The 18020-nt window shown below is 42.3% G+C and overlaps 1 protein-coding gene across 2 annotated transcripts in view; it reads right to left on the reverse strand.

Moving 5' to 3' along the window:
* Positions 1 to 808: 808 nt before the first annotated feature.
* Positions 809 to 18020, reverse strand: part of SIK2 (salt inducible kinase 2) — a 57153-nt gene continuing 39941 nt past the window's right edge. For both annotated transcript variants that reach the window (XM_074927285.1, XM_074927287.1), the window contains 9 exons: positions 17788 to 18008; positions 16145 to 16297; positions 13644 to 13808; positions 10146 to 10374; positions 9129 to 9413; positions 8782 to 8945; positions 7654 to 7770; positions 6895 to 6986; positions 809 to 5308 (listed from right to left, as the gene is read on the reverse strand). In XM_074927285.1, coding sequence (XP_074783386.1) covers positions 4717 to 5308; positions 6895 to 6986; positions 7654 to 7770; positions 8782 to 8945; positions 9129 to 9413; positions 10146 to 10374; positions 13644 to 13808; positions 16145 to 16297; positions 17788 to 18008 — 2018 coding nt within the window. In that variant the 3' untranslated portion in view covers positions 809 to 4716. The remainder of the gene's footprint in view (positions 5309 to 6894; positions 6987 to 7653; positions 7771 to 8781; positions 8946 to 9128; positions 9414 to 10145; positions 10375 to 13643; positions 13809 to 16144; positions 16298 to 17787; positions 18009 to 18020) is intronic.

The raw sequence follows: 18020 nt of genomic DNA on the forward strand, positions 1-18020 counted from the left end.
TGAGCAGAGAAGAGGGAGAGCTGAAAACAGGTAATCTTATTCTGATTCCCCAGAAGAAAAATTTTCCTCAACTTTGCCTCCTGTTTTTTGATGTCACCTGAATTACTTTTGAAGGAGTCTGCTATTAATGAAAGTGGGAAGTAATGTAACAGTCTCGTGGCAGGAAGTTTTCCAGTCTACAAAAAACTGCAGTGCCTTGATTCTTTTGCGTGCCTTCATGTCTTGTGGACTGCAGAAATAGGGACTTTTGGAAGCTGGTAGCAGAAGCAGCTCAGTACGACCTAGCTGTAACCTGCTGTAGCATGAGTAGCCTTCCAAAACGGTTAATTTAGGAACAGTCAGTAAAATCCACATGTGGTGCTGACACCTATTTCCAACCAACCCATGGAAATACACCCATTGTAAGTGACACTGCACGGTATAACCACATCTGTTGTACTAATCCAGTTGGTTTTGTCCAGTCTACCTAAGTAACTTCAAAAAAACCTGCTCTCAGTTCTCCAACAACTGCAGAATGGCTGTTAAAAGGGACCTATCTCACTTTTTTTGCAGCCTTTTCTCTACAAAGAAGATTTAATTCAGACAGTTTAGGGCAGTGTTTTTATTAGGGTCTGTTTCTTTTAGTGAGAAATCAAGGAGCTCGGTTCTTCCCAGCAAAGAGTTGATTTTAATTTTCTGAGGTTCCCCCATTCTGTCCTAAAGTGCTTTATTGCAGAATTGCTAAAACAAATATTGAGGATGTACAGAGAAAGAATGTTTTTACAGGTAAAGATAACGTGGAAGGTTAGATAAAGCATGTAAGCAGATCTTTCTTGTGAACACAATCTTTTAATTGCACTTGATGTAACAGGAGATGGACAAAAAAAAATGTAACCTCAAGAAATTTCACAGTAATTTTGGAGTCTTGGAGAAACTGTTCCACTATGATGTCTAAAAGAAAAATCTCATTCTGTGAGGTAATAATTCTGATCCCAAGAAGCTCCTCCTGGAAGTACTTTTTCTGGTCAAATTCAGACTGGTACTTCTCCGTGGAGCCTGGGATGGCGGAGTGGCACGGTGTGATGACACTGCTGGGGAAATCACGATGGATTCCCTCGGGCAGCACCCAAGCCCCTGTACCCTTCACACAGTGTTCCTAGGGTTTAGCATTATATGATCAGAATTAAACTGCTTTTGTATCACCTGCTGGATAGTGTACACTGATTAATGTGGAAGAATGTCGAAACTGATAGTAGTTTTGGGAATAACCTTCTTCTTTCAAAGTCAAGGTGATACACCACTGACAGGTGACCTTGCCTGGGTTGGAGGCGTGGTCCTGAAGTGTTTGACATTCCGTAGCAGAACAGGCAGTAAAGAGGTGCAACTTCTGTTTGTTGAAGCTACTGGAATCCTTTATCCATCCACATTTGCCTTCAAAAGTCAGTGGAATCAACCACCCCAAGTATGTCAACGATGGGAAGTAAACTTCAGTCTAGAAGATCCAGTTTTTGCAGTAGACATTAATTTTCTTTTTTGTGATTGGTAGCTTGGTGCCTCAGAGAGAAAATAACCTCGATATAATATGTAAAGAGGCTGCTAAGAAAACAAGAGAGGCAGGGGCTGCTTTAGCTCACTAGGGATTTAAAAATGAAATACACATTTCTTTATTTTGTATTAATACACTGTAATTGCTTTACAGAGTCCAGCATATCAGTTGCATGTAAATACTACAGATGAACTTGCCAAACTGGAGCTCACAAAACTAGTGCATTTATCCCAAAGCAGAGACTAAACCCTCTAACTCCTTAAAAAAATACATTAAAGAACGTACCACACACACACATATTGCACTTTTCTCCATATGAAATTTTTACCCCATCTACATCACACCAAAGTCTCTTCAAAGGAGTCTGTAATACAAGATAAAGCTAATAATTACTCTAACAGTAGTGTACACAGTTCTCTAATGTCAGACATTACAGATTTGAACAAAAAAGCCACTTCAAAGTAGTACGAAGTGGTGCCCAATGGATACTCTGCCATATTAGAAGGCATTAGAAGCCCTTTATTCTAACTGGCTTTAAGGAAATTACATGAAATGTTAACTGTGCCTTTGATTGAGGGGAAGAGTCAAGTCTAAACTACATTAAAGAAGAGTGTAACTTCCCCTTTACCAGCACTGCAAAGCTCAGAGGAGCCGAGACTAGTTGGCACGTTGTGATAAATGAATCGCAGAACTCAGGAACAGAATGACTTTGATCTCTGAGTCCTGAAATGTGCAGTACCCTGGAGTTGGATGGGGAAGGCAGTGGTTATAGTTATAGCCGTTACCCAGCTCCTCGGAGCAGACCTGTCTCCGTAGGTGTTGTGTATCCCGTTAGCAGTTTTCACTGCGTAGTTCCTTGAGTGCTTGGTCAGATATTAAAATGCCAGAAGTATTCGCTATGCTGTGGGGTAGGGAAGGACGAATGAAAGGATGGGACACTGCTGCCCCTTTTTTTTTTTTTTTTTTTCAGTAGTGAAATGCCTGGTCTGTTTTGCTGCAGTATTTGTCAAGCTGTTTCCCTCTGTTAGTCACTTAAGGTGTCGCAGGGGTTTCTGTGTTTCATAGGTGTTTACTGTGCCAGCCAAGTTTCCTTTTGAAGGGAAAACACACAATAAGGTTTTTTTCTCTCAGGTTTGCTATCATCTTGGCTATTAAAGAGGGCTAGAGAGCTCTACTTTAATCTTGTATCACAGAAGTACTGTATGGATGTGATCCCCGTTTTTAAACTCTCCTTTGGTGATGCCTTGAGAATCACTGTGATACCAGAGGTAGAAGCTGAGCACTTACGGACTGAGTACAACTGCACAACATCAGAGCAGGCCACGCAGCAGCGGGAGCTGCCTCTCCACGTGTAATACAGAGCAGGCAAAGAGCTTTCTGGCAGTTGTTACTCTTCCCTCCTTCCCACAGCCTACGATGCAGTGCCTGGGAGCCTACTACTCCACGCTTAAATAGGGTCTTATTGCTGTAGATGCTGGCTGACAGTCCCCCTTCCTACATCCTCCTATTTGTAGTATCAGAGACCTTGGCTCACCAAACTTTCCCACGAACAGTGGTGTTTTCTACGTATGTGATCAGCACAGTTTCTCTGCCATTCTTTGTGCTTTAATGAATCTGCAATTGTGCTTAATGTTTGCTCAGAAAAGGGCTGAACTGCCTAGCTGTGAGCCTCGTTTGTCTTCCTCCCGTAACATCCCACAATACTTAAAAAACCCAAAGTAGAGATCTAAACTTTCTGCAGATTCCTAAACAATCCTCCTATGACTTGCATTTTATGACTGAAAGTTCTGGACACACACAACTGCTTGTTGAGTTTAGTAGTTCTTGAAATGGTTGATACATCAACAGTTCGTGATGCTAAATATTGCTGTAATACTTTCAATGTTATATACACATGAACAATCAAAACACTAAGAAAGTTAAACATTATGTTCCACATGGTGGAACATGTGCTCTGAAGGGACTTTGGCTATAGCAAGGATATAAATGGGGTATTGTCTACTTTCTTCAGAAAAAGCATATAGGCTGATAAAGAACTGAAAAAGGCACAGCACTATCACTTCACAGGGGTGTTTTTTTTTTTTTTAAGCTCATTGTTTTTTATCCTTAAGTTCTAAAACCCTAAATAATTGTCCAAATATACAAAGCTCAATAAACCACCAGCAACACATACTGCAAATTCAAAACACAGTTTGTTTGCTTGTTTTTAAAATGCAACAGAAGGACAGATGGATCCTTTCCAGTGATTGGAACTTCTCCAAGACAGAGCCCTCCACAAAGGCCAGCCTGCAAAAAGGGTTGATTTCAAAAAAGATCCACACAGGTGGATTTTTTTTTTTTAATGCCATTGACTATAGCTATTTTTTTTTTTTTTCCTCATGGTACTTCTTACCTTCTATCTCTCTGTTAGCTTATCCTTTAGTATTCTGATCCCCACCCAGAGGTCTCTACAAACCACTGTGGTGCCCTGTGTCAGTTCCAGGCATCTCTTGACAGAGTCAAGATATCACTTAGCAGAGATCCAGAAGCTTCCCTTAGTGGAAAAGTTTGAGTTCCTTGGCAGGCTTGGGAAATACTGTTTCCTTGCTAGCAGGAGGAAGTGGAGGCTGCCTGAGATGCCTGGTGACCTCAGACACTTGCTATGGAGTAGTTCCAGATCAGTAGCTTAACCAGCAATTGGATGCCAAAGTGCAACTTTCCTTTAATTCCACCTCACGCTACTGTTTCAAGAGTATTACAGTTGCCATCAGCACAGACCCAAATCTACCCTGAATTTCAATGAAAACTATTGCTTTTATTGTCAAGAAGTACAATATGATGTGCACTCATTTCTCCAAGTGAATGTTAGATGAATGCTGACAAACTCCCCAATTTTTTTAGAAGGCGCTAGTTCCTTCCTCTAAAATTCACTTTTTTTTGCCTCCTTCTATGCAAACTAGTTCTTTGTGGGATGAAACTGCACTATCTGTTCTCTAGCCCCTGCCACCAGCAAGAGGAGCTAGTGGCTGAACACTTTTTACCACCTCCTGCTTTTTTTTTTTTTTTTCTTCCAGTCAGGTGGATTTTCAGTTCCCCTGTTAATTCAAGGGGTGAAAATTTACCATGAACTTTGGGGTAGGAACAAAAACCAAAAATTCACATGCTTCTCCATTTGTTCTGTCTTCCACTCTCATGTTGGTCACCCCACGGTATTAATTCACCAGGACATAGCCACTGTGTTGGGGATCTACAGTCTCCATCATTTCACAATCAAAGAGTCCAGGCAATTCTGAGAGGGTTAATGCATCATAGTTTGACTGGGATTCGTGAGATGCGGAGCTGTTCTGGCTGTCGGGCAATGCTACACTGCTCTGTTGTGCTGGGTCCATGGAATACTGGCACTGGTCTGGGTAGTCTGGCTCGGAAGAGGTGACAGCAGGCAATTCACAAGTCTGATACGAATATTGTAAGGACTGTGGTGGCTGCTGCACCTGAACTGGTGAGGACAACCGTGATGAGCTGGTGATCTGGGAGGGTGGCAGTGGATCCAACTGTACCTTCTGGTATTGACTGAGGAAGGGGTCGTATTGCATTTGTTCTGAGGAAGGCTCCATCACAGGGCTCAGGGGCTGCTGCAAGCTGAACTGGGTTGATTGCTGCTGCGGCTGCTGCTGCTGTTGCTCCTCCTGGCATGGAAGCGGCAGTTGACTTGACCTTGGGTACGAGCTCTCAGCTATTTGCATCTGGTTAAAATAGGCCTGGAGCTGGGACTGCTTCTGGAGAAAGAGTCGCTTCTGATGCAGCCTGAATCAAGGACATAAACAGCAATTATTTTTGCCTTTTGAAGTGTTAAGGTGCAGTACGAGTCCTGCACGCTAGTCACTCACACAGTTCCAGCAGGGAGTGAAGTACAGAACTGGAAAATTCCTGGGCAGTCTTGTTTGTTAAAGTTTTACAGCGGACCAGAATCTTCACCTTTCAGCAAACGTGCAGAGGCTGAGTTTGTAAATCTCCTTCTTTTGATAACCTTTTGAATTGCCTAGTGAATTTTTTCTGTGCAATTAAGTTAACCCCATGCATTGTTTAATTTTTTTGGCTAAGAATAAGATGTGCTGTATTTGTATTGTAAGCCTGGGAGCTTCACCCTGTGAAACTGAAGACTTGAGCATTGCTGGCTGCAACGGAAACCAACGGAGTCTCCTTCCCCCCATATTCTTCTTCTCTGAACTCCACTGCTCCCTGTGAACTTTTATGAAACTCCATAATTTTGACTCTTTACAAACAGTAAGAATTTACAACACAATGCAGAGTTATAGCTACCTTTGACAAATTCCTGTGATATAACAAAGTGGAGGTCTCCTGCCAGCCGATCCCAAAGCAGGAAACCTGCTACTGATGGAAGCCGACAGCATTCAGAAAACGAATCTGTTGCTGCCCAGCTTTTATTTCTCTGTGCAGACTTCCTATTCTTAAAAGTACACCAAGCTACTCATAATACTGTTAGTTCAGTTCTTGATTAGGATTAATCAACTCCACGGTTGTTAGGAGCAGCCATAAGCTAAGAAGTAATTGCAGACTGCATGCTTTCTTCAAATCAAGTAGTATTTTCACACCTTTGTTCCTTGGTGCTTTTGTTCTAGACAGCACATAACCAGGTTATTTTCCTTTCTCTTTCTGTGATTCTTTTGCAAAACTCGGGACTGTCTTTAGTTTTTATCGTGCTTACTTGTTTGATGATTCCCAACTGATCAGCTCATAAAGAGCTTACGGCCCTTTAACGTGGCCATTAAAATCCTTTCTGCTATAATATGGGCAGTTATAAAAGGACACTTCAAATCTCTTCACTCTTTACTGTAACTTTTTTAGAGGAGTGACACTTCTAAACTGATCTTACATGACCAGAAAAAGGTGATTTACTGTAAAATTACTGGGTCATGGGAATGAGACAGGAAATACCTGACTGACTGCAGGGCCTCCCAGGAGGCAGAAATACAAGATCCATGTTCTGACTTACGGTAAATCCTGCAATATAGGTTATAAACAGTGGGTGGTTGGGAGGATGAGGGTGAAATTAAGTACAACGCAAGTAGTAGGGTAGTTTCCTCCTATGCTTCTATATGCCCACTAGCACTAAACGAAGCATGCAGGTATTTGTGGTTTACCTGCGCCCTGGTAGTTTGGGCTGATAAACAGCTCACAGCACAGAAACCTGTGAACACGTGACAGGACTGTTGTACCACTTTTATAAGAATGACGGTGTCCTTACAAATTTTAAAGGAAAGATTTTGGGTTTCAAAGAATTTCTAAATGGACACAGATTGTTCCAGTTCTTTTATTACTATTGAGAGTAAAAATAAGTAAGTTATCTGCATAGTTTGAAACTTTCTTACCTGTGCTCCTGTAACTGCTGTTCCAGACTCCGGGGCAGTTCTTTGCAGTATAGCTGGCAAGTATTCTGAGCTTTTGATAGCAGAGTGGGTTTCTGCAAGAAAAAGCAGTGCTGTTCTAAACTGCATTTGACTTAAGGCGTTAGCCCAGAAAGCAGGGGAGAGAAGGTTGTCTACCCTTGTGACAGTGTAACTGCCCAGCTCCATTTTCAGAAGCTGTCAACGGAGCTACTTTGTAAAACCACAGCCACTGCTGCTTACTGGCTTCTAACCCTTCCACAAAGAATATCTTTGCAAGATACACTGCACCATAGAAATGCACAGAAAAATTTCTTCCCAAGTGAACGAGAAGCTGCAAGCTGGAAAAAAAAAGTTTTTTATAAACTAAAAGTATATGAAAATTGTGGTGTGGTTTGTTTTTTGTTTTTTTTTTTTTTTTTAAAAAAAATGGGGGGAGGAAAAGCAGTAAGCCCCACAGGGGTCAGAAGTGGCTCCTCAGAGGCTGATGCCTAACCTTTATGGGGTGCAACACAGATGATAAATATTCACTAGCCGTTACTTCAAATTGCTTTAGTAACACTACACAGTAACAGCCTGAGTAGGAAACCATCAGTAATGTAGTCTGTTTGCACGATTAGGGTCAGTATCTGACAAAAGAAAAATCAGCTGAATTTGAAATGATGCTGTTTCTCTGCTGATTTCCCCAAGTAATAAAATCAAAGAGACTAATCTGCTGTGGAGTAAGGGCAGGTGGTTTAATACCTGGAACCTCTGCTGTAAGTACTGGGTTTCTAAGCTCTGCCGTCTGGATAATAACGGGGGATGTGCACCATTAGGAAAAGCAGATGCAGCTTCCTGCTGCTGCTGAGATGCTTCCTCCTGCAGAAAGAAGAGGAACAAGTTTCATCCCCAGAAAAAAAGAAGGATTTCCCTGACAGAGGTTTCATCGTTGCCACACGGACTGGTCTCTGGTGTCACTCCCCACTTCTGCTGCCCGGTGAGGAGCCTGAACTGAAGTCCCTGTGCTGCCACAGGGCAAGGCCTTACATCTGTAACTAAAATGATATTGTATAGAATGTATTTTCTGACTTGCCTAACCTTTATGGGGTATCCGACTTCTGAAATAGTAAAGGTACAGGGTTAGAAAACCGTCCCAAGGTGCTTTTGTGCAGTGCTCATTTCACAGCTCCAAAACAGAAGGCAAAAAGCTTTCAGTAGTGGTGGAGAGAAGCGTGGAGCAGGCACCCAGCAAGCTGGAGAGCGCTGACGTGAGCACTGCAGCGTGTTTGTGTCAAGTGAGAGATTCTTGTGAAAACACTACAGCTTCGTGGTTGTCAGAACTGAAGTTTTCCAGCAGTCAGAAAGCAACAGCTGGAGCTTTAGACTATGAGGCTGCATCTGGAACATCAGTTGCTTACAGTGCCTGGGTACTTCTTACCCACTTCATTCCTTTCCTGGGGTTTAACAGAAACTCCCGTTACCTCCTGCATGTGAAACAAGTAACTAGAGAGCTGTTAAAAGCTGTTTAGCATTTCCCTACACAAATCAGGCTGTCATCACTCGGCTCTTGCACTTCTTACAATCGTATCAGACAGGCTCCAACAGGGAAAGATGTTACTGGGCTTTGTTTAATCTGAAGGGTGTTTCAGACTAAGGGCAGTAATAAGGTGCTGGATTTGGGAAGCTAACGGGGCCACCTCGCCTACACCCTGAGGGTGGAAAAGGCCAGCCTGACATGCCTGTTCTCTATTCTGCAGAAGATAGAAAGGAGAGGAGGGAATGTTATCTGTAAATTAGCTCTTCTCAGATCTCCAGAATACCTTATCCTCTCCTTATCTGTCCCAAAGAATTAACACCTAAAAGATGGAGTCTGAATTCTGGTTTAAGTACCTGCGGAGGACTATTAATGAGGTCCTGCAACTGGGTGGCAGTTGATGTCAGAGAAGATCCTTCTTCTGATCCCATCTGTTCATACAGCAACTGGACTTTGTTGAGTTCCAAGATTCCTTTGGTTCGTGCCAGATTCTGGAGGTGCTGTCTAAATGCTACAATTCCTGGAGAAGAGTTGAGCAAAACCCTTGTCAGAAAATCAGTTAATTCGTATCAGGTTAGCACAGCAAGTGTAAGATAAGCTGAGTAACAACCAAGTCACAAGGTGGTGGCTTGGTGCTTCTGCGTACGGAGCAGGTTTCCTGCCGTGCCTAGGTAGGACACGTGGTGACAATGGTTGTAATCACCTTGTGTGAGGGAGGTGTCAGAAGCTCTGCGCCCCTCTCGGAAGCTGACGGGAGAGCGGTTGTGGGTCTCTCGCTTCTGGGAGGTGAGTGCCTGCATGGCTGGGTTGGCAGGTCTCAGACCTATGAAAGGTGTTGTCATTCTGGGTGCTTGCTGGTTACTTAGCACCATTTCTTTCAAGGAAGGGGTGTCTTCCAGGAATTTAATCTCTCTCTGAATGGATCCCACATCATACTCTGAATCAATACTGCCCAAAGATGAGTTTTCATCCAGTGAGTAAACTTTCCCTGTGACAAAAAACAAAAGCCAAAATAAAAGGAAAGCGCAAATTTAGCAAAGTAAAAGAAAGTAATTTTGCAAAGCAAAGGAAGTGCCGTAGGTTCAAGTTATTCCTGCCAACAGTGACTATCTTAGAGGAAACAAACCCCAAAAAATCAAGTTTCATGAAGTAATTGTAACATCACACTTACGGTACCAGAAAGGGCTTTGCTACTGGTTTTATATTATCGCAGTGATAAGATGCTGTGCAGATGATGTTCACTGGCTTGTTTGGAGTGTTCAGTGTATTTTTTTTTTTTTCTGTTGATAATCCTGACAAGACTGTAGCCTGAGCTGAAAGGCCTGGTCATCTTGCTGGTTTTGGATTACCTAAGAACCCAGAGGGTTTTGGTTCCCCACTGTCCTACTCGGCCAGGGGATGAATGATTTGGGGACATTTAGTTACATGATAAAGAAGCAGCCAACTGCCAGACTTTACCAGTGCTGCTGGGGTTACACATGACTGTAGCCAGCTGTATATTTGCTGCTTTGGTTTTATACTGTCTGTACAGCAGGTTTTGGGGTGTCTTGTGGTTGTTTTTTTCTCTTTGGCCTTTATAAGCAAATGATAAGTAACAAACCCAAGAAACTCTGTCTAGTGCTTGTCGCTCTTAAAACCTAGTGGTTTTCATCCTGGGCTTATTAGATTGAGTGCTGGGAGCTGGAACTGAGCTTTGAGATGTCTGTGCTAACTTCTGTACCTGTGCCTGGCATCATCACCAGCTGGTTGGTAACTTCTGCCAGGGTGTGACGTCGCTTCCCACAGCGAGCTGCTTGGAGGGCTGCAAATGCCTGTGCAGGGTCCTCTTCTGAATCGCCTTCTGTCTCTATTCCTTCATCAATAGAAGTTTCCATCATGCTGGTAGGCAGTGATTGGCATCCTTTCCTAATCACCACAGGAGGTACAGGATCTAGCAGGCAGCCATTTACCTAAATGGTACAAGGAGGATGGAGAGCTTTCAGTTACCCTGCACAGAGCATCACCCCCAAGTGCAAGAAATACCTGCTTATCATGTGAACTGAAGGCAGCCTGGATAGTTAAAATTCATGAAACCCCCTCCCAATCTACTGAGCTAAGTAAGACTTGTTAGGAATTTGCATGACAAACAAATCCCTCCAGGCAGGATCACCACTGACGTTGTCTAAGTACTCTACTCCCTAAATCTAAATACTATTTATTTCCAGAATACTGTGTTCTCCAGGGATGCTTTTTTTTTTTTTTAAGAATTATTAAAAACCTGTTCCAGCTTAGTCACAAATATAAAATATTTATGGAAGGTACAATATTGTTGTTTCCCCTTACTGTACCTACTGTGCTCATTTATCATCCTCAGATTAGCACTATGAAAAAATAGTCTTGTATTTAATTCTGCAGCATTCTTGCAGAGATGTGTTCAAGAATAATACAATAAATGCACCCGTTCCAGCGAAAGTTGATTTGATTCATGGTGCTCCTCTGCAAACAAAGGTTGCTCAGCCAGGCTGTGGAATCCCCTTCCTTGGATTCACTCCACTTGATAAAGCTCTGAGCAACCTCATGTAGCTTTGAAGTTAGACCTGCTCTTAGCAGGAGGTTGGACTAGAGGGCCTTTAGAGGTACCTTTCAAACCTAAAAATACTGAATATTGGTTAATTCTGGTTTTATTTTTCAAATCAGTCTGTCCTGAAACCTTCTCTACCTTAACCAGTTCTTTGCCATATGGGAACTAGTTGGGTTTTGAGGACCACAGCCTGGCATTCCATGCAGTTTTGGGGTGGGTATTCTGTTCTGTAATACCTCAGAAGCTCTAATTAGTGACCTGTTGCACAGGTCGTTCCTACTGTTTTGGTAGATCAGGTTGGGTAATATATGGATGAGACAACACATTCATTTAGCATAAAACCTGGTACTGCTACAGGTGATTTTATGTAAAACTGTTGAATTTTTCCTGAATTTTCTTCCTTTGGTATTTTGAAAACAAGTGGATTTGGAAAAGAAGTTTCACTGCATTAACAGTAGATGTTAACAAACGGTCTTGCAAGCAAACTATATGGTAGGACTCTAGAAAAATATTTAAAGCAGTATCAAGAAATAACTATAAATATTTTGAGCATCAGTATAATGATGATGCTTGCACAGGAAAATTCTGGATCTGCTGCTTTTAAAATGGCATTATATCTAAAATTGGATTTTATCTTTAAGCTTAGTTTCTTGCACACACCTTAATTTCCATTTGTGACTCGCCCATTCAAATGACTTCTACTGATCTGGCAGCAAAAGCACTGGAGAGACTATTTAGTGAACTCCTGGAAAGGAAAAAGAGAGCCAACACCGCGTGGGCAGTTGGGTCTCTGCAGTCTACCCCGGCACATGGGTCAGAGCTTGGCAGTCTTTAGTGGATATGCTCTCTAGTACTTAAGACACTGAATAAGTAAACTGTGATTTGACATCTTGCTGTAGTCACCATTTGTTGATTTACTGTGGCCAAACTGCATCTATAAAAGCAAAGGGGGATGCAAAATAAAGTTTGCAATTTTGATTTCCGAATGTCTCTGAACTGCTTCTTGCTCTTCAGCTGAAAGAGACCACACAAAGGGTTACTTGAAACTGCTAAGAACAACCAGGGCCACACTCTTGGTGTTGGTAACTAACCAGTAAGTGAGCAATAAAAGCTTCAAAATAACAAGCATGAAATCAAACACCTAGCTGGCCCCAGGCAAAATACAGTGTGCTGAAATTAAAGTTATAATGTGAGAGCAAACAGAAGTTTCATGAGAGTAATATACTTCGTAAACGTAATTATTTTAAGCTGTTTCCCCTTCTAACTAGCTCTGGTTAGGTCTAACTGCCATGTATTTCACTTATTCTTTGTAACCCTGCAAAGCATCGTCACAAACCTCAAAGCTGCAGAGCAAAATGGCTCAGCCTGTAGCTCCCTTCAGAGCCTGAAGCTGTGGCCAAGCGGCTGTCAGGCTGCGGAGTCCTCCCGTCCTGTTAGCTGAGTTCAGGTAAGTCTGGTAACTGGGGAAGTGTGGGAAGCCTACACCAAATCCTCCTCCCCGATTACAGGAACCAAACCCCATGAGATGGAGCTGCAGTTTCACGTGGTCTCCGGTGGAGGTTTTACAGGCGTTCCTCGTGACAGGAATGGCCTTGCTGAGAACTGCTACAGCCTACTTGAGATGCTGCAGTTTTAACAGTTTTTGACAGTCAGAAGGTCCTGCTGGCTATTTTAGTATGCAACAAAAGATTAACAAAAATTTTACTCTTTTGGCTGGCTTATTATGAAATGGGCAGAGATATGGAATTTTAAGGGCATGGTATTTTAATTGCTTTAGCTGACGATGGAAGCTTGTGGTTAAGGTTCCATTATACCTTCCTGTTCTCATTTGTCTGAATTTCTGGATAATTAGCTGAGTACGTTGCTCTACATATTCAGCAGTGAACCCTTTGCATTAGAAGCTGTATGTGATGAGTCTTCAGGGCTCTTAAAAATATAATTGAGAAGAAGAAAACCCATTTTTGTAGGTTGATTTTTCTTTTATAGATGACTGTGGTAAAATTGGAATGTAAGCAAAGAACACAAGATTAGTGATCAAAAAGAGACACAGCTCTTGTGAGTTATATGCAAAAGAGAAGTAGAAAAAGAATGTGGAATACCTAGAACTCTGATACTCGGAGGATACCTAAATTCAGGGAAACGGGCACAAGGTGTTTTGTCTAGTTAGTACAAGAAAATGAACAAATCAAGTGATTAGATCCTAAAGGTCTTTGTATTTGGCTTGCTGTCTACCCTGAGAGGTTACCCAGAAATGAGAACTTGCTGGCGACCAGAGTTTTGGGGAAAGCACATGCTAAAGAGTAAGTGCCTGGGAGCAGGTTGAGAACACTGGGTCTTTGAGGAAAAGGTTACTGAAAGCAGGGAAGCAGCAGGGCCCTCCAGCTCGGCTACCTGCAAGCGTCAAGACACAGGAGGTGGCCAAGGTCAATGAAGTGACATTACTTTGGATTACCAAATGCTCTGGCCCTGACTTCACAGTGCTTTGTGCCAGGATGATGAACTCTACCCTGCCAGAAGGAACTGATCTTCAATTAATTATTGAGGAGCTACAGCTACTACCACTAGCTGTGCTTTTACTAGGCAGTAATTTAAAAGGTAACGATCTTTTTCAGCCTTAGTGATTTTTGACAAAACAGTAGGGTGATTTTTAAGCTGTACCTTTGGCGTCTCAACTCTTTCTTCCTCCATAAATGCTGTCTCTCCCTGGCAGCTGGAGGGAGGGAACGAAAAGGCTTCTGCTCCTGAAGCTGAGGGAAGACCTGGAGACTGCAACAACCTTGCATTTTGTGAATGCAAGTTAACTGAGGGTACCACAGCTTGTGCCTAAAAAAGATTTTAAGAACTCAAAAACCAGAACAATTTTAGGCAGAAAACAACATACAAAGCCACAACCTAAACAATACCTGGCCCTTTTCCAAAGCAGAAGCATAGGATTTATTTCCTCATTCTCGGTGAATTACATTCTTAGTCTTTAGACTTCAAAGACGGCACATACGCACGCCAGCAGATGTCATGAAGGTAGCTACTTACTGAAGCTGAGTACTTACCAGCCCTCTAACTTCTGACACCCTAGAATGCCTTTTTATATTCAGTACAAACCCCCTTAATATTACCATGAGGCATAGAGCTAGTTTCAATGACTTTTCTAACATGCATTGATTCCTGCAGGAAAAAGCATGAGAGAATAGAAGAGGCTGGATCTAAAAGAAGGTATTTTATCAGAGGGAGAGGTGTGCCTCAGGGAAGGCAAGCATGGCAGAATAAAGAAAACAGTTTTTACTGTTTCTTAACCTTAATTTCCTGAAGTGCAGCATCCACACAGCTTGCCTGTGCAAAAGGAAACAAGTAGACTTACACAGGAGCCTGTGGTGCCACCATGTGTGAAAACAAATTATCTCGTTACTCGGGGTAACTGCAAGATTGCTGGCAGTCCTGAGGAAGTTCAATAAACTACCTTCTAGGAGGTTTTTTCTTCCTCCTTGTTAATCTGTCTCCACCTGCTTTTAATATATATTTATAATTAATAATCTACTTTTGACTGCTGTGTCTTTCTATCATTAGAACCACTACTGAAGGAAATAGCTGGTTTGAATCTTTGTCAGCCATATTGTTCCAGGATCTGTTTTTTCAGAGCTGAAGTGATTTGGCTTTCATTTCAACAGAATTCAAAACCAAATAGCTGTCTCAAGCTAAAAAGGATCAGCATGGTTGGGATTTCTCCTGGATGTTGAGTCTGGACACTTGTTCTGTACAGCAGCAATACAGAACCTCGGAGGCTGTGAACTTGAGAGAGTATTTACCTGAGACCACAATAAATCTGAATCATCTTAGGCCAAGTCTTTCATGTTTTCAGTTAGGCATTAATAGAAATCAAAAGCTATATAGTGTCTGTGTATCTTAATGAAACAAAAGAACGTGTAAAAAAAAAAAAAATCTAAGAATTATTGGAATAAGACACAAACAGTACATGACCTTTCTTTCTGAAGAAAATGACTAGGGAAGAAGCAGCCTGAATAGTGTTAGAGCCTGTGCTGAATCAGTCAGGGTAACTGGAGAGGATACCAAGTGGGGAGCCTTCCGCAATGGAAGGGCTGGCACCAGATGTAAGAAGCACCCAGAACTGCTCTTGATAAAATATGTGTGACATCCTTAAGACTGAAATCAGTTAGTCAGTGATCATACTGGCCCTGTGCACACAGAGGTTTTGGCAGCTGTGCTGCAAAGTCTCCCATGAAATTGGGCTCTGGCCACAGGAGGAGAAAGTGGTGCAAATCTTAAAAGAAATCATATTATTTAGGAACAAATCCCCGAGTCTTGAGCCATTAAGAGTCTCATGACCACGATATTTTTATCACAATGAATTGGTATCTTCACCTGATAGATTGATCCTAATGTTTTCTTTTGGGTACCTCTTTACTATTCTTTGCCATGCTTCATTTCATGGGAGACAGAAAGCATTTCTAGAGAACAGCAGGGGAGAAAGTAATTTTATTTTCAACAAGACCCTTTAGAGTGACTATGTTTATAACACTAAGTAGAGTCTGCATGCTTTTAGCCCTCATGCTAGCATAGCTCTCCATAAATTCAACAACTTGTCAATCACATTAAAGATGTTCCAGTTCTTGCACAGCCTCCAGAAATGGTATTTCTCTAACACTTTAATCCATGATGTCCCCACAAAAGGCTTGAAATTCTCAAAAATGGAAGTGTTCCAATTAGAAGCACAAGCACAGTACTTCCCCTTTAACTGGGAAATAACCTGGGAGGGAAGGTCAAACCACACAGATACCCATTAGAGCCAAACCCATTGTTTGAGTTTTGGGTTTTAGAATGCAATCAACTTCCCTTTCTCATTTAAAACTTATTCAATCCCCTCCAAATGCCTTTTTTTTTTTTTTTTAAGGGGAAGGGGGGGGTGTTGGGGAGGAGGCAGCACAAACAGTTGTAGGAGGCATGCCAGACAACTGATGTGTCATCATACAGTTCTGACAAGAGGCAAATCCAAAAACGTCTTTCCAAAATGCTACTGCAAGTCTACATGCTACAGAAATCTGAAAACAGCAACGGATTTTAAGTGAATCTGTGTAGAAACACCACTCTGGAAGAGAAGAATGTCTTGCACAACCTTAAGCCCACCCCTGCTAGGAATGAGACCTTACCTTGGCTACTGTCTGCTCAGCAATGGTGCTGGGCCGGCGCTGACGAGCATCAAGTCTCTGTTCTACGGGGAAGCTACTCCGGTGGGATTTGAGTCTTTCCACTAACAAGTAATAGATAGCAGCAAAGTGGTTATAACTCTTGTTCTGCAGAGACTGAAAAAGAGAAGCATGAAAGTGTGGGTGGAGCCAAATATGCCTTATCTTTTACGTTCTGCAAGACTAGGAAGAAAAACTTGCCCTCTAGGGGGGAAAAAAAAAAAATATTTAAGAGGCAGGGGTGTAGGCAAACACTGCTGAATTGATAAAGTTTCAAACCAGACTACGAGGCAAAGAAAAGCATCGATCCCAGGTTAGTGGCAAGCTCACAGGTGATTAGTGTGTTCTGGGCTGCAACGGTACTTGTAGCTAATATTCAGGTGCTGCTCTGAACACTCAGAGGTTTGAACCTGGAGAAGGGACTGAGCTCCAGGACCTCCTGAGTATATTGGCCATTCCATGTCACCAGAAGCAGCGGGGAACTGAGCCTCTGCAGAGTACAGAAACCAGCCTCTTCTAGCAGAAAGCACTCCAACTGCCAACCTCCACAACAGTTCAGAGCACTGACCATCCTAAAGGAAATGACTTAACTCCACAGGGAGCCTTAGCATTTATGTTTGGTAATAAGAATGATTAGACAGAGATATCTGACTGCTTACTGCTTGTATGCTTTTTGAATTTCATTTTCCACCCTCTTAGAAGTTAAAAATGAATTTACTTTGCATTCTGATTCCCCCTTCTCTCTCTCCATTTGACAAGTAAAGATTTACCCAACCCCACCCAGGAAATCTAGCAGCATGGAACCTAAAGCGGCTCCTTTATTTTACTTCTGTACTTAAGAATCAACTTAGCTAACAAAAAAAAATCTCTAGAAATGACAAACTGTAAGCAGCAGCAAGTATCACCATTGTAACAGGCAGCCCTACTGGGCTACCATTTTTTACACAGTGACCACTCTATTTCTGTGCATCCTCTAACTTAAAGCAATGGCCAACATCCCTTTTTTTGAAATGTGTGCTTGTTTAAATTAAATAGTTAATACACTGAAGGAATAGTACCTAGTTCTGGGATATGAGACCAGAACACATTATTCTTTTCCATGGGATCTAACTGGATTCCTGACATAGAGGAGTATCCTGTCTCTCCCAGTGCTGCCTTTTCACTGACATGTTTTCCTCTAGGGGCAAAGGATGCCTTGGACTGGGACAGCTGGGTGTGACTGGCCAGCATAAGGCAGAGGTGAAGCTCTCTGTGGGTTTGCTGCACAGCGTTTTGCCTGCAGGCTGTGTAACGCCTTCTCTCTGCTAGAGCTGATCTTTAGGAAACTTTCTCGAAGCACATCTCTCCTCTTCCTGATCAGTCTGCTGGCACAGACTGAGACATCAGCAGGACAGGGAGGCAGCAGCACAGCAGGTTTCAAATGTTTGCCCTTGCTAGGGTCTGACCAGGTAAAAATCCAACACCAGTTTCGTTTTGTTGTGGTTTTTTTTTCCCCCTAACTGTTGAGAAAAGGATGTTGCAAGCAACTCTGGTAGTAAATTCTAGCCATAAAACCAAAACAGAAGAACTTCCCCTCAGGGGAAAATACCTGTTTGAGTCTGTTTTACCTCAATAGTTTTCTGTTGGTCTATTCCAAGGCTGTGCATTAGCCGTAAGACCTGCTCATTATACTCTCCAATGGAAGGCTCATTCTCCTGTCCTGGTGGATAAAGAATAGGTCTCTGTGCAGGAACTTCTATAAGCATCCACTTGTGCTCCTTAATCTGAGCAATAGTTAACCGTTTGGATGGGTCTAGGACCAACATTCTTCTAATCAGATGTTCACATTCTGTTGGGAAAA

This window comes from Athene noctua, chromosome 26, assembly GCF_965140245.1.
Source record: "Athene noctua chromosome 26, bAthNoc1.hap1.1, whole genome shotgun sequence".
NCBI classification, from domain to species: domain Eukaryota; kingdom Metazoa; phylum Chordata; class Aves; order Strigiformes; family Strigidae; genus Athene; species Athene noctua.